General features: G+C 43.4%; 1 protein-coding gene across 2 annotated transcripts in view; it reads left to right on the plus strand.

The window, feature by feature from the left end:
- The window catches only part of LOC311142783 (ubiquitin carboxyl-terminal hydrolase 32-like), a 31,348-nt gene extending 18,376 nt beyond the window's left edge, over positions 1-12,972 (plus strand). Inside the window, exons 17-34 of one of the 2 annotated variants that reach the window (XM_084178457.1) lie at positions 371-525; positions 687-768; positions 854-928; positions 2,258-2,396; positions 2,571-2,676; positions 2,822-2,995; positions 3,183-3,357; positions 3,624-3,775; positions 3,895-4,018; positions 4,332-4,537; positions 4,651-4,835; positions 4,961-5,047; positions 5,140-5,260; positions 9,542-9,733; positions 9,935-10,178; positions 10,281-10,666; positions 10,797-10,889; positions 11,029-12,972. In XM_084178457.1, coding sequence (XP_084034583.1) covers positions 371-525; positions 687-768; positions 854-928; positions 2,258-2,396; positions 2,571-2,676; positions 2,822-2,995; positions 3,183-3,357; positions 3,624-3,775; positions 3,895-4,018; positions 4,332-4,537; positions 4,651-4,835; positions 4,961-5,047; positions 5,140-5,260; positions 9,542-9,733; positions 9,935-10,178; positions 10,281-10,666; positions 10,797-10,889; positions 11,029-11,202 — 2,870 coding nt within the window. In that variant the 3' untranslated portion in view covers positions 11,203-12,972. The remainder of the gene's footprint in view (positions 1-370; positions 526-686; positions 769-853; positions 929-2,257; positions 2,397-2,570; positions 2,677-2,821; positions 2,996-3,182; positions 3,358-3,623; positions 3,776-3,894; positions 4,019-4,331; positions 4,538-4,650; positions 4,836-4,960; positions 5,048-5,139; positions 5,261-9,541; positions 9,734-9,934; positions 10,179-10,280; positions 10,667-10,796; positions 10,890-11,028) is intronic. The other variant, XM_084178458.1, reaches the window with a different exon arrangement.
- The last annotated feature ends 645 nt before the right edge of the window (positions 12,973-13,617 follow it).

The following is a 13,617-nucleotide window of genomic DNA, read 5'->3' on the forward strand; positions in this document are numbered from 1 at the left end:
ATCGGCTCTCTGTTCTCTCTCCACACAACCAATACATCGTTTTTTTTGTGGCCTTTACATGGACGTCACAAGACTTGTGGCAGCACAGGGACACATTAATCTCAGTCATGTGAGGTCACTTCTGTGTGGGGAAGTGAGTGCTCAATATTCTTACACCCTTTTGTCTGTGACACTCAGGGCAATATCCTAAGATATGCACGCTCCATTGACGCCAATGCATGATCTGCGCAGATCTCAAGTTAGGAGTTGGGCCTCATTGTATGGCAGAGCCTTTGGCCACAGCAAAATATTCTGGAAATTAGCTACGACAAGCGTTTACAGTTTTCCATCTATGAACAGTAGTTAATGGTGTCTCCCGGTCCTTCCCCAGGTAATGTCCCCTCTCCTAGTGCCCCCCTAAAGCGTGTGCTGGTCTACACGGGCTGTTTCAGTAGGGTGGGCACCATCAAAGACATCCATGAGTACCTGGCCCAGAGACTCCGCATCAAGGAGGAAGACATGCGCCTGTGGCTCTTTAACAATGAGGTGGGTGGGGACTCAGAAGGTTGATTCAGCATCAACACACACACATGCACAGTAAACACTCAAGCTCCAATACACACACAAATGCACGCCACATATATATATATATATTATTTTATTTACAGTTAAATCTCCAATATCTTTCAAAACGATGTATTCCACAGAATTATCTGACCCTTCTTGATGATGAAGACCATTCCCTGGAGGGGTTAAAGATCCCAGATGAACAGTACATGGTTATAGAAGGTATGCATCATAATGAATCTGTGTTTAAATGGATTCATCATGTATTGTCAGGATGAGTAGATTAAAGTTTCTTTGTGTTCATTAGTAAGGAGCAAGGACATGAGCTGGCCCGAGGAGATGTCCTTCATCGCTAACAGCAACAGGATGAACAGACACAATGGTGAGACAGTCACTGCATACAGCTACATCATTACAACATTAGCACTACTATTGTGTAATCCTTATTGGGTCAGTCCACCTCCAAAAGCACAAGAAAGGATTTCGTCACCCACCATCTCAATTTCTGTAGTTGGAAACAGATAAGATTAGCATTCCTAAAACATTATTTTGTTTAAATATCATTTGATCTCTGAGAAATTAAGCTAATTGATTGCACCCAAATTGGCCATTTTTAATTTATAGGATTCATATAGCGAACATCAGATTTGGACCATAATTCTTCCAAACAATGAGTAAGACATGATGAATCCAATAAAATGATCAAAAGCCTCCCACAAGCACCAAAGGGAGAGCCCTCTCAGAGAACTGCCATTTGTTGGACTATTCGAAGAGAATTGGGTTGAAGCATTAGGTTGCTAAGAGAAAGACAAACTGAATTGCTTTCATGGAGGACTGGCTTGACTATTTATTTTCATCATTTATAGTCCCGTGTAGCTCAGTTGGTAGAGCATGGCGTTTGCAACGCCAGGGTTGTGGGTTCGATTCCCACGGGGGGCCAGTATGAAAAAAAAAAAAAATATGTATGCACTCACTAACTGTAATTCGCTCTGGATAAGAGTGTCTGCTAAATTACTAAAATGTAAATGAGCAAAAGCTATTGATTTTCTACCCAAAATTGCAAAGAAAATGTTGTGATCCATTACTTTCACACTAATTTATGGTAAATTATGCAAGATACTTCAATGGCTAATTTCTCTGAGCAGGGGAGGAAAAAAAACATCACCAGATTCACAGGGAAAACATTACATAGGATGAAGAATCAATACTCCAAGCCTCAGCTCCATACTGATACTGGTTGTTGGGGTGGTGTGTGGGGGTCCGTGGGTGGCTTTTGACCATTTTATTGTCTTACTCAATGGTAGGAAGAAGTTTGGTCCAAATTGGATGTTGGGTACTATATTAATTGAATATATTATGTGAATCCTATAAATTAAAATGGCCAGTTTGGGCGCAATCAATTTCTCAGAGCTCAAATTAAATGTCAACAAAATAATGTTACAGGATTGCTAATTTCGATCTGTTTTTAACTTCAAAAACGATTTTAGAATAATCTGTGATGGTGGGTTTCATTGCTTGCTGAAATGACATTGAACGACTATTGAGAATGTAACACTAACTGAGCTGATAAGTACTTTGATAAATTATAGATAAGTCTGTCAGACAATACTTGTTTTGCTTTCACCAAACATTAAAGCGGTCGTACTGACTGCTGTAGGAGCTTTTGATGGTTGAATAGCATCCTCAGACTGTTGCCTCCTCCTGTTCACAGTCCCTACTGAGAAAGGTGCGACTGGACTGAGCAACCTTGGCAACACGTGCTTCATGAACTCCAGTATCCAGTGTGTGAGCAACACCAAGCCTCTCACAGACTACTTCACTTCAGGAAACCACCTCTACGAGCTCAACAGGTATGTGTGCATTATTTTAGATTGACAAGAATGCATTCTTATTATACAATAATGTATTTTTATTATGCATGCTTATTATACACTTTGGGCAAAACGTTGGTTAAATAAACCCACAGCAAGCAGAGATGAGTCTGCGAGTTTCTTTTTCATTTGTGCTTTTTGTCTTCATAACAGGACCAATCCCATTGGGATGCGCGGTCACATGGCCAAATGCTATGGCGATCTGGTACAGGAGTTGTGGAGTGGAACACAAAAGAACTTGGCCCCTCTGAAACTCAGAGTATGTCAAACAAGCCTTCAACTGACACCCCCCAATAACACTACAGTCTACCAACCTAAAAAGTACAGTCTTTCAACCTAAAAAACAAGAGTCAAATGGTTGTCTTTTTCCCTTCTCTCCTTGTCTACCCTGTCCCTTCCCTCAGTGGACGATAGCAAAGTACGCCCCGCGGTTCAATGGCTTCCAGCAGCAGGACTCCCAGGAGCTGCTGGCCTTCCTGCTGGACGGCCTTCACGAGGACCTGAATCGCGTTCACGAGAAACCCTACGTGGAGCTGAAGGACAGCGACGGGCGGCCAGACTGGGAGGTGGCTTCTGAGGTCAGAGTTCATACCCACTTTTCCTATCTTCATAGTGGAGCGATGCAGAAATGAGGCCCTGGGTGAATTACCCCATGTAGTTGAGTGTAAATGTTGATTTGAGGGTGTAATATTAGCTTTCTGTGCCGTCTTGAACTGCTAGAAGTTGTCTGGTGTGATGATGGTGAGTTGTGTTGTGTTCCCCCAGGCGTGGGAGAATCACTTGAGGAGGAACCGCTCCATCGTGGTGGACCTGTTCCATGGCCAGCTCAGGTCACAGGTCAAGTGCAAGACCTGTGGCCATGTCAGTGCCCGCTTCGACCCCTTCAACTTCCTCTCTCTCCCCCTGCCCATGGATAACTCCATGCACTTAGAGATCATAGGTGAGCCTTATAATGCAGTGTATACAGCACTACAGTTCAGTTCAACATCCAGAAAACATTTCCCAAAACATCAGAGATTAGCATCATATTGGAGATATTTGTCTCAGGAAATCTGTCGCCTGTCCACCCTTTCTTGTGCTAGCCTCAGAGCTTTACAGTAACAGTGTGGTGTTGAATAGAAAGCTCTTTTGTTCCTGTTGTCTTGTGAGAGAAAGTACATTGGATCCCATGCCTCTGCAACACTGCTCTTTGTTTCCTCTGTCCAGTCATTAAGCTGGATGGGTCATGCCCAGTGCGGTATGGGCTCCGGCTCAATGTGGATGAGAAGTACACAGGCCTGAAGAGACTCCTGAGTGAGCTCTGCTGCGTTAACCCTGAGCAGATCCTACTAGCTGAAGTCCATGCCTCTAACATCAAGGTAGAGCCTTCATCAGCCATCATCATCTGTCCTCATCACTGTCCATCCAATCATCACACTGTCAATATGCACACAGACTAGTGAAAGTGATTGTCTGTCTACCCTATTTTTTTTTTTAGAATTTTCCACTGGACAACCAGAAAGTGCGTCGGGTGGTGACCGGCTTCCTGTGTGCGTTTGAGATCCCGGTGCCAGGCGTGTCCACGTCTGTGGTGTCTACCCCCACAGAAACAGATGGTGATGGTATACCGATTGGTTCTTCTGTTTAACAGTGGTTTCTTCTCTTTTCAAAGCCATTGTCATAAGGCTCTTTTTAAAAGCAATCAGTGAAAAGTGATGAAAGGGATTTAGAATGCAAAGAAGTAGCAACCAAGAACATTTTAGAATTCAACAAATGCACAGGTTTTAGATAACAGATGGAAAGGTAGATACTTTGACACTGAACAATATAACAAAGCTAAATGACCGTCACAGAAGCTGTCAACACTGCTGTTATGTCTTATTTGAGTCTTCACTGACAACATGACAAGCTGTTTGTTCTTCATGTCATCTCCAGAAGCTCCAGCGCTAGCGAATGGGAATGCTGCCATGGTAACTGAGAGGAACTCTCTGAAACTGGGACTGATCCCCAAGGGCATGCCCAGCACTGTAGTGCCCTGTGTCACAGAGGGCAGCCTTGCCAACGGTCTCCCCAACGGCCACGTGATGCCCCCTCTGGACAGCCCCTTCTCTGGGTACATCATCGCCATCCATAGGAAGATGGTGAGAACTGCTGGATGGGCTAAAGATGGAGACAAGATTATCAGTGCATCAAGATTAGTCAAAGTCTATAATGCTCACTTCTAAACAAAGTGTCATTTGTGTTTGTTTCCTAGATGCGGGCAGAGTTATACTTCCTGTCCAGTCAGAAGAACCGTCCCAGTCTGTTTGGGATGCCATTGATCGTGCCGTGTACAGTCCAAACCAGGACCAGGGACCTGTATGATGCTGTCTGGACCCAGGTGTCCCGCCTGGCCAGTCCCTTGCCCCCTCAGGAGGCCAGCAACCACGCCCAGGACTGGTCAGTCTCTCCAGACCACTCTCTGTATTATGTCAGGTTGCTTTGCAGTGCCCAGTGTTATCCTAATGGCACAGGTGTGTGATACTGATGTGTGTTTTATTTTGGGGATTTTTGTGAACACACAGTGATGACAGCATGGGCTACCAGTATCCCTTCACCCTGCGTGTGGTGCAGAAAGATGGCAACTCCTGCGCTTGGTGTCCGTGGTACAGGTAATTAAGTCTGACACACAGTACAACATATCACAATACGGTTGAAGATGGAGAAGGTGTTAATTGATACCCTCTGTTGTTGTGCCCCTCAGGTTCTGCAGAGGCTGCACAGTGGAGTGTAACGATGACAGGGCTGCTGTGGGGAATGCCTTCATGGCTGTGGACTGGGACCCCACCGCTCTGCACCTCCGCTACCAGACCTCTCAGGAGAGGGTAAGAGAAACAAATGCGTTGTTGAAAATTGTGTTTTAAATAGTGTTGTAAAAGTAGCCAACTCTCATCTGGCTATAGTTAGGCTACCTCTTCAAAGGGGGTGACACTCTAGATCCAAACTGTTACAGACCTATATCCATCCTGCCCTGCCTTTCGAACGTTTTTGAAAGACAAGTTAACAAACAGATCCCCGACCATTTCGAATCACACCGTACCTTCTCCGCTATGCAATCCGGTTTCCGAGCTGGTCATGGGTGCACCTCAGCCACGCTCAAGGTCCTAAACGATATTATAACCGCGATCGATAATAGACAGTACTGTGCAGCCGTCTTCATCGACCTGGCCAAGGCTTTCGACTCTGTAAACCACAGCATTCTTATTGGCAGACTAAATAGCCTTGGTTTCTCAAATGACTGCCTCGCCTGGTTCACCAACTACTTCTCAGATAGAGTTCAATGTGTCAAATCGGAGGGCCTGATGTCTGGACCTATGGCAGTCTCTATGGGGGTGCCACAGGGTTCAATTCTTGGGCCGAATCTTTTCTCTGTGTATATCAATGATGTTGCTCTTGCTGCTGGTGATTCTCAGATCCACCTCTACGCAGACGACACCATTTTGTATACATCTGGCCCTTCATTGGACACTGTGTTAACAAACCTCCAAACGAGCTTCAATGCCATACAACACTCCTTCAGTAGCCTCCAACTGCTCTTAAACACTAGTAAAACTAAATGCATGCTCTTCAATCGAACGCTGCTGGCACCCGCCCACCCGACTAGAATCACTACTCTCGACGGGTCTGACCTAGAGTATGTGGACAACAACAAATACCTAGGTGTCTGGTTAGACTGTAAACTCTCCTTCCAGACTCACATTAAGCATCTCCAATCCAAAGTTAAATCTAGAATCTGCCTCCTATTTCGCAACAAAGCCTACTTCACACATGCTGCCAAACATGCCCTCGTAAAACTGACTATCCTACCGATCCTTGACTTCGGCGACGTCAATTACAAAATAGCCTCCAACACTCTTCTCACCAAATTGGATGTAGTCTATCATAGTGCCATCCGTTTTGTCACCAAAGCCCCATATACTACCCACCACTGTGACCTGTACGCTCTTGTTGGCTTGTCCTCACTACATATTCGTCGCCAAACCCACTGGCTCCAGGCCATCTATAAATCACTGCTAGGCAAATCCCCGCCTTATCTTAGCTCATTGGTCACCATAGCAACACCCACCCGTAGTATGCGCTCCAGCAGGTATATCTCACTGGTCATCCCCAAAGCCAACACCTCCTTTGGCCGCCATTCCTTCCAGTTCTCTGCTGCCAATGACTGGAACGAATTGCAAAAATCTCTGAAGCTGGAGACACTTATCTCCCTCACTAACTTTAAGCATCAGTTGTCAGAGCACCTTACCGATCTCTGCACCTGTACACAGCCCATCTGAAATTAGCCCACCCAACTACCTCATCCCCATATTATTTATTTTGCTAATTTGCACCCCAGTATCTCTATTTGCACATCATCTCTTGCACATCTATCATTCCAGTGTTAATACTAATTGTAATTATTTTGCACTATGGCCTATTTATTCCCTTACCTCCATAACTTGCTACATTTGCACACACTGTATATATATTTTCTGTTGTATTTTTGACTTTATGTTTTGTTTTACCCCATATGTAACTCTGTGTTGTTTTTATCGCACTGCTTTGCTTTATCTTGGCCAGGTCGCAGTTGTAAATGAGAACTTGTTCTCAACTGGCTTACCTGGTTAAATAAAGGTGAAATGTAATACAGAGAGGGGAAAAAAGTATTTGATTCCCTGCTGATTTTGTACGTATGCCCACTGACAAAGAAATTATCAGTCTATAATTTTAATGGTAGGTTTATTTGAACAGTGAGAGACAGAATAACAACAAAAAAATCCAGAAAAACGCATGTCAAAAATGTTATAAATTGATTTGCATTTTAATGAGGGAAATAAGTATTTGACCCCCTCTCAATCAGAAAGATTTCTGGCTCCCAGGTGTCTTTTATACAGGTAACGAGCTGAGATTAGGAGCACACTCTTAAAGGGAGTGCTCCTAATCTCAGTTTGTTACCTGTATAAAAGACACCTGTCCACAGAAGCAATCAATCAATCAGATTCCAAACTCTCCACCATGGCCAAGACCAAAGAGCTCTCCAAGGATGTCAGGGACAAGATTGTAGACCTACACAAGGCTGGAATGGGCTACAAGACCATCGCCAAGCAGCTTGGTGAGAAGGTGACAACAGTTGGTGCGATTATTCGCAAATGGAAGAAACACAAAATAACTGTCAATCTCCCTTGGCATGGGGCTCCATGCAAGATCTCACCTCGTGGAGTTGCAATGATCATCAGAACGGTGAGGAATCAGCCCAGAACTACACAGGAGGATATTGTCAATGATCTCAAGGCAGCTGGGACCACAGTCGCCAAGATAACAATTGGTAACACACTACGCCGTGAAGGACTGAAATCCTGCAGCGCCCGCAAGGTCCCCCTGCTCAAGAAAGCACACATACATGCCCGTCTGAAGTTTTCCAATGAACAAACATGGAGGTGGAAACATTGTGCTTTGGGGGTGTTTTTCTGCTAAGGGGACAGGACAACTTCACCGCATCAAAGGGACGATGGACGGGGCCATGTACTGTCAAATCTTGGGTGAGAACCCAAAAATGGGTCGTGGATGGGTATTCCTTCATGACAATGACCCAAAACACACGGCCAAGGCAACAAAGGAGTGGCTCAAGAAGAAGCACGTTAAGGTCCTGGAGTGGCCTAGCCAGTCTCCAGACCTTAATCCCATAGAACATCTGTGGAGGGAGCTGAAGGTTCGAGTTGCCAAACGTCAGCCTCGAAACCTTAATGACTTGGAGAAGATCTGCAAAGAGGAGTGGGACAAAATCCCTCCTGAGATGTGTGCAAACCTGGTGGCCAACTACAAGAAACGTCTGACCTCTGTGATTGCCAACAAGGGTTTTGCCACCAAGTACTAAGTAATGTTTTGCAGAGGGGGTCAAATACTTATTTCCCTCATTAAAATGCAAATCAATTTATAAAATGTTTGACATGCGTTTTTCTGGATGTTTTTGTAGTTATTCTGTCTCTCACTGTTCAAATAAACCTACCATTAAAATTATAGACTGATCATGTCTTTGTCAGTGGGGCAAACGTACAAAATCAGCAGGGGATCAAATACTTTTTTCCCTCACTGTAAAATAAAATAAACATGCTGATCGGGGCTTACATAAGATTTTATTTCAACTGTTCAGGTTCACCATCAGCAATAGTTTTGGTAGTTTTGCTTTAAACAATCAGTATGTATAGTCATTTTTAGATATATAGGGTAAAGTTGATAATTTCATAACGAGGACAGCAATCACTTTTGCTACCCGCATGGTCGAAGCAGGAGAAGAGAAGTTCACTCCGAGTCTGTCAACTTCCAAACGGTCTAAACCATTCGACTATGAGACGGAGGTGAAATCCAAAGTTGTACTATATATTAATTTGCTATGTAATAGCACCTTTTTTAAGATAAATATTTATACATTACTAGCTCTAACACTTTTAATCTGCAAAAATGACATTAATTAGTGGTTGATGGTGATTTCAGGTCAAAGATGGGGGGGGAACAAAAAGCAAGCATTGCTCCCCCTAACTGATAGTGGGGTGGTAGATGCCCAGTTTCCATTATGGCTCAGGTCAAGTGCCTACATACACCATAGACCAGTGGTATTCAAACCTTTTCAGCGGGGACCCCATTTTTGGGGGGATAGAATTCCTAGGGAACCCATTTTTTCCCGCCTGAAATTCTGTTGACCCCACCCCAAATCAAATAAATGTGTAATTTTTTATAAACATATTTTTATTTGGCGACCCAACTGCAATTCCACCCGTCACGACCCCGACTTTGAATACCACTGCCATAGACAAATACATCATTTACACACACAAACACACAGAGGTCAGCTCGGACAGATCCAGCTCAGAGAGGCCCAGCTCATCAACTCTATCAGCAGCAGATTCGAATTTGGAATGGAAAATGGATGTGTTTATGCAACAAATGTTAGTGCATCGTATCGCATTGATTCGTTCCTCTAATCAAACCGAAACGTTTCAAACTAAAATGTATTGTTTCTGTATCGGAGCGCATGCATCGAATCGTCTTGAAAAGGAAAGATGCACATGCCTAATTTATTACATATCTAATGGAAAGACGACATACTAAGTAATGTGTGTGTCCTGTAGATCGTGGAGGAGCACCCCAGTGTGGAACAGAGTCGCAGGGCCCAGGCAGAGCCCATCAGTCTGGACAGCTGTCTGCAGGCCTTTACCAGTGAGGAGGAGCTGGGAGAGGATGAGCTTTACTACTGCTCCAAGTGCAAGACCCACCGCCTGGCCACCAAGAAATTAGACCTGTGGAGGCTGCCGCCCATCCTGGTCAGATATACAGCTCCTTCACTCTGCATTAACTCCCCAGTCCTCTCCCTATTCATTTTAGTGTCTATAGGCAACAGTTGAAACCTATGCAAAGCCTAATAAAGAAACTCCAGTCAAACAGTTTGAATGCCATGTCTGAAGTGCAAGATTGCACAGGACATCACCCACTCTAAAACTTTATTCTGTCCATTTGAATTACAGATTATTCATTTAAAACGGTTCCAGTTTATGAATGGGCGGTGGATCAAATCCCAGAAGATTGTGAGGTTTCCCAGGGAGACATTTGATCCCAGTGCTTTCCTGACCCCAAGAGATGCAGACCAAAGCCAACAGAGCTGGAGGGACGGGCTAGGGGAGGAGCTACACGACACAGTGGGAGGAGTACCAAAGTCTGGGGGTGGAGACACTGTCTGTAACCCCACCCTGACTCTCAACAATGGGAAAGGTTTGTAAAGAGTCTTGACTGGTTTCAGATGTAGCTGTCACATCCGACTTATTCCTTTAGAGAGGCTGGTGTTCATCTATGAATGTATGTGTCTGTTTTCAGACTCTCTGTGCTCAGGGAGGATGGCCAGCACTCCCCTCAGCGGAGATGTCAGCCCCAACTGCAGCCCACAGAGTGAGGGCAGGAGGCAGGGCTGTGGACGGGTGTTGCCCATGGAAAGCAGGTACCAGCTATCCCTCAGTAAAGAGAGCCTGGACAGTGGCAGGGAGAGCCCCATGGAGCTCGAGGCCAGTGGGATGGGGAGCAGGGGAGAGGGCCTCAACGACTCCACCTCTGGAGAGGACACGGCCAGGGACTGTGACAACACAACGTCTGTGTCTGAGCTGGAGAGCAATGGCTACACCGAGGACAGCATAGATCTGGAGGCCTCTCAGGACCAAAGAGACAAAATCTGCTTGGACCCCATGTACAACTTGTATGCAATTTCAGTAAGTATTAAATATTAGTTTTTCTCTGTAAGAATATTGCTCTTATAAGCTGAAGACGCAGGAGTGCAAAGTGACTGTCAATCTACCATCTGAAATATCCTCTAACTACCAATCACTTTTGTGTCTGTAGTGCCATTCAGGGATCCTCGGAGGAGGCCACTATGTGACATATGCCAAAAACCCAAATGAAAAGTGGTACTGTTACAACGACAGTAGCTGTAAGGTAAGTTAAGTCATGAGTTTTTATTCCAAAAACAGAATTTAAATCTCTGGTATGTGATGCAGTGTCCATTGTCGTCTTTAACTCAGTTATTTTAAGTTCACAAGTATAAACCGAGCCTCACTGTGTTTTCTGTGTTCAGGAGTTGCGGTCAGAGGAGATTGATGCAGACTCTGCCTATATCCTGTTCTACGAGCAGCAGGGAGTGGATTATTCTCTGTTCATGCCCAAAACTGACGGCAAAAAGATGGCCGACACAACTAGCATGGACGAGGACTTTGAATCTGACTATAAGAAGTACTGTGTTCTTCAGTAATGGACTGTTGATGTGTCAATGTGCTGCTGGTTCATCGACATGCTTGTGCTAGAAAACCACCTTACTATTTGAATCTGAAATCTCTCAGGTTGAGATGAGCTGAACCTTAGAAATCATCCCTGGTGGTTAGAAGTGGACAACAAACCATTTTTACTCCACCTCTTCATAGTGGATAGACATTTTTTCAAGCAATGGTACTCAATAAATTTTGCGTTAGCGATGTCAAATAAAACAGAGGGCTGTGTATTGGTTTGTTTCAGTATTAACACCTTGTCGGAGGGTGACCATACTTAGGCCCATGGTGCTGGTCCTAGGCCAGATGTGACAAATGTGTGTGTGTGTGTGTGTGTGTTTGTAAACCAATGCCAGTTGCAATATGCCATTAATATGTGTAGACACATTTGATTGGTATTCTCTGCAGTTAAAGATGTTATAATACAATTGATATAGTGACATGTAACTGAAAACCCCCCTCATTGAATACTACAAAAAAAAAGATTGCAGTAGAAGCAAGTGTTCACTACCTCATCATACCCTGCTTTGGACAGTAGTCAAATCCATAGTCACAATTCTAAAATGTCTCCTTAGAAAATTCCCTTTTTTGATGTCCTCAAATGTAAATGATTTAGACTCTAGACTGATAGGCCTGGATTATATTCAGTGTTGCTGAACTACATTAATGTATTTGCATTGCAATGTACCTCTGTCTTTCGTGTTTGTTTATCATGTCAGGTCTGCTAAGAACAAAGCCTCAGACCCCTTACCCATCTGAGAGAATCTTCCTGTAGCGTCTGCTTGTCCCATTCTGTGTGCAGGTCCATTCCAACAACATATCAGTCTGTGCCATTACAACATTGTGATGTTATCACATCAACAGTTGACTGTCATTATAGTAGCTACCAGTAGGCTATGTCATACTTTATTATTGTGCCCAATTTAACACAATTCGTTATGCAAGTAATGAGATCACAACTTCAAAGAGCAGAAGTTGTGATTAATGTTGCATCTTTCTGAATGGCATAGGTATGATTAGACAGAGTGGGACATTTTTACAGTTTGAGTGGTTGCACCTTACCGTTATGCGACAAGTGAATAGGTAGCCTTTCCCTACACGCTTCGGAAGACATTGTATTTACTGTAACTATGTTGACATACACTATATGTGAAACATTTTCACAAGTAGTTGAATTAATCTAATCATATGAAGATACAAAAATCTAACTGTTTAGGCCTTGAGCTATATCTGTTATACTCCACAGCTCTCATTTCTGCTCTCTTTAAAGGCTTGTTGAGGTATATGCTTTATTTCGTTAATCAATTACTGATTTATAGCACCTGGACAGAAACCTACCCACTCTACCTGACCTATGATGGTAGAACGATAAGCATTCTGATGTCTTTCATTTTTAACATTAACCTTAGCCAACTGTTGCGGTGGTCATATTTTCAGTATTGTCCCTTTGAAAACCTTGATACAGTGATTACTACTGAATGTTTTTTTTATTTTTGTGTTTTATGTCTATTTAGTTGTAATGTTTTTTTTCTTTGATTTATTATTAATTTAATGTACTTTTCTAAAATGTTGTTTAAAGTCTAAAATTACTTTGCACTGACCCTTGAGGAAAAATTAACATGTACTGTACATAAATACTTTTGGAAAAGGGATGTATTGGAATATGAACTGTAAAGATCTGTCTTGTATATGGAGTGATTAGTTTATCTGTAACTATTAAAGCAGGCAGCCAATAAAATCCACAGCTTTTGTGTCTATTGGTTTCTATTGGTCCTAACTTAGTCATTTCTATTGGTCCTAACTTAATAACAATGTCAAGTAGCCTAGGTAAAGCTAGACAACATATTCTCAGGGCCACATACTTTTGAAAAGTACAGCTAAAATAACTCAGCGAAAATTAATTTTAGTAAGGTTTCTTGAAACAAAGGAAACCACAAAGGTGTAATGTCGCCCCCACCGCCCTTACAGCCCAGAACTGTGGGTTTTGTCAATCTATGCTCAGACCTTTTAACTGTTGGTGAAAGTAAGCTTTGTGCGTCAGAATACAGCAGGGAAATGCCTCTCACCCATAGCCCTCTCTGACACACACACTTCCTTTGATAACTGTTATTATGGTCCAATATGGTCATGTTTTATTTGAAATGATTAGTGGCCAGTCATAAAGTGTTAACCAACTGCCGTTGTCACCCAAAAGCTCATACGAGTACATTAATATAGAATGACGAAAACTCAATTGGTCCAGCAAGACATACTGGTGCTGATGACAAAGCTGCTCCTTCCTGTGAGTGAGGGACTACAGGAAGCCACATGCAAAGTGTGAGGTAAAGAGTGCACATACATGGTCCTCTCAGTGGTCGCAATAGAAAATATTTCGCATGAATTTGGACAGAAGTTGCTTGAAT

This window comes from Coregonus lavaretus (genome assembly GCF_964263955.1).
Source record: "Coregonus lavaretus genome assembly, chromosome: 15".
Lineage (NCBI taxonomy): Eukaryota > Metazoa > Chordata > Actinopteri > Salmoniformes > Salmonidae > Coregonus > Coregonus lavaretus.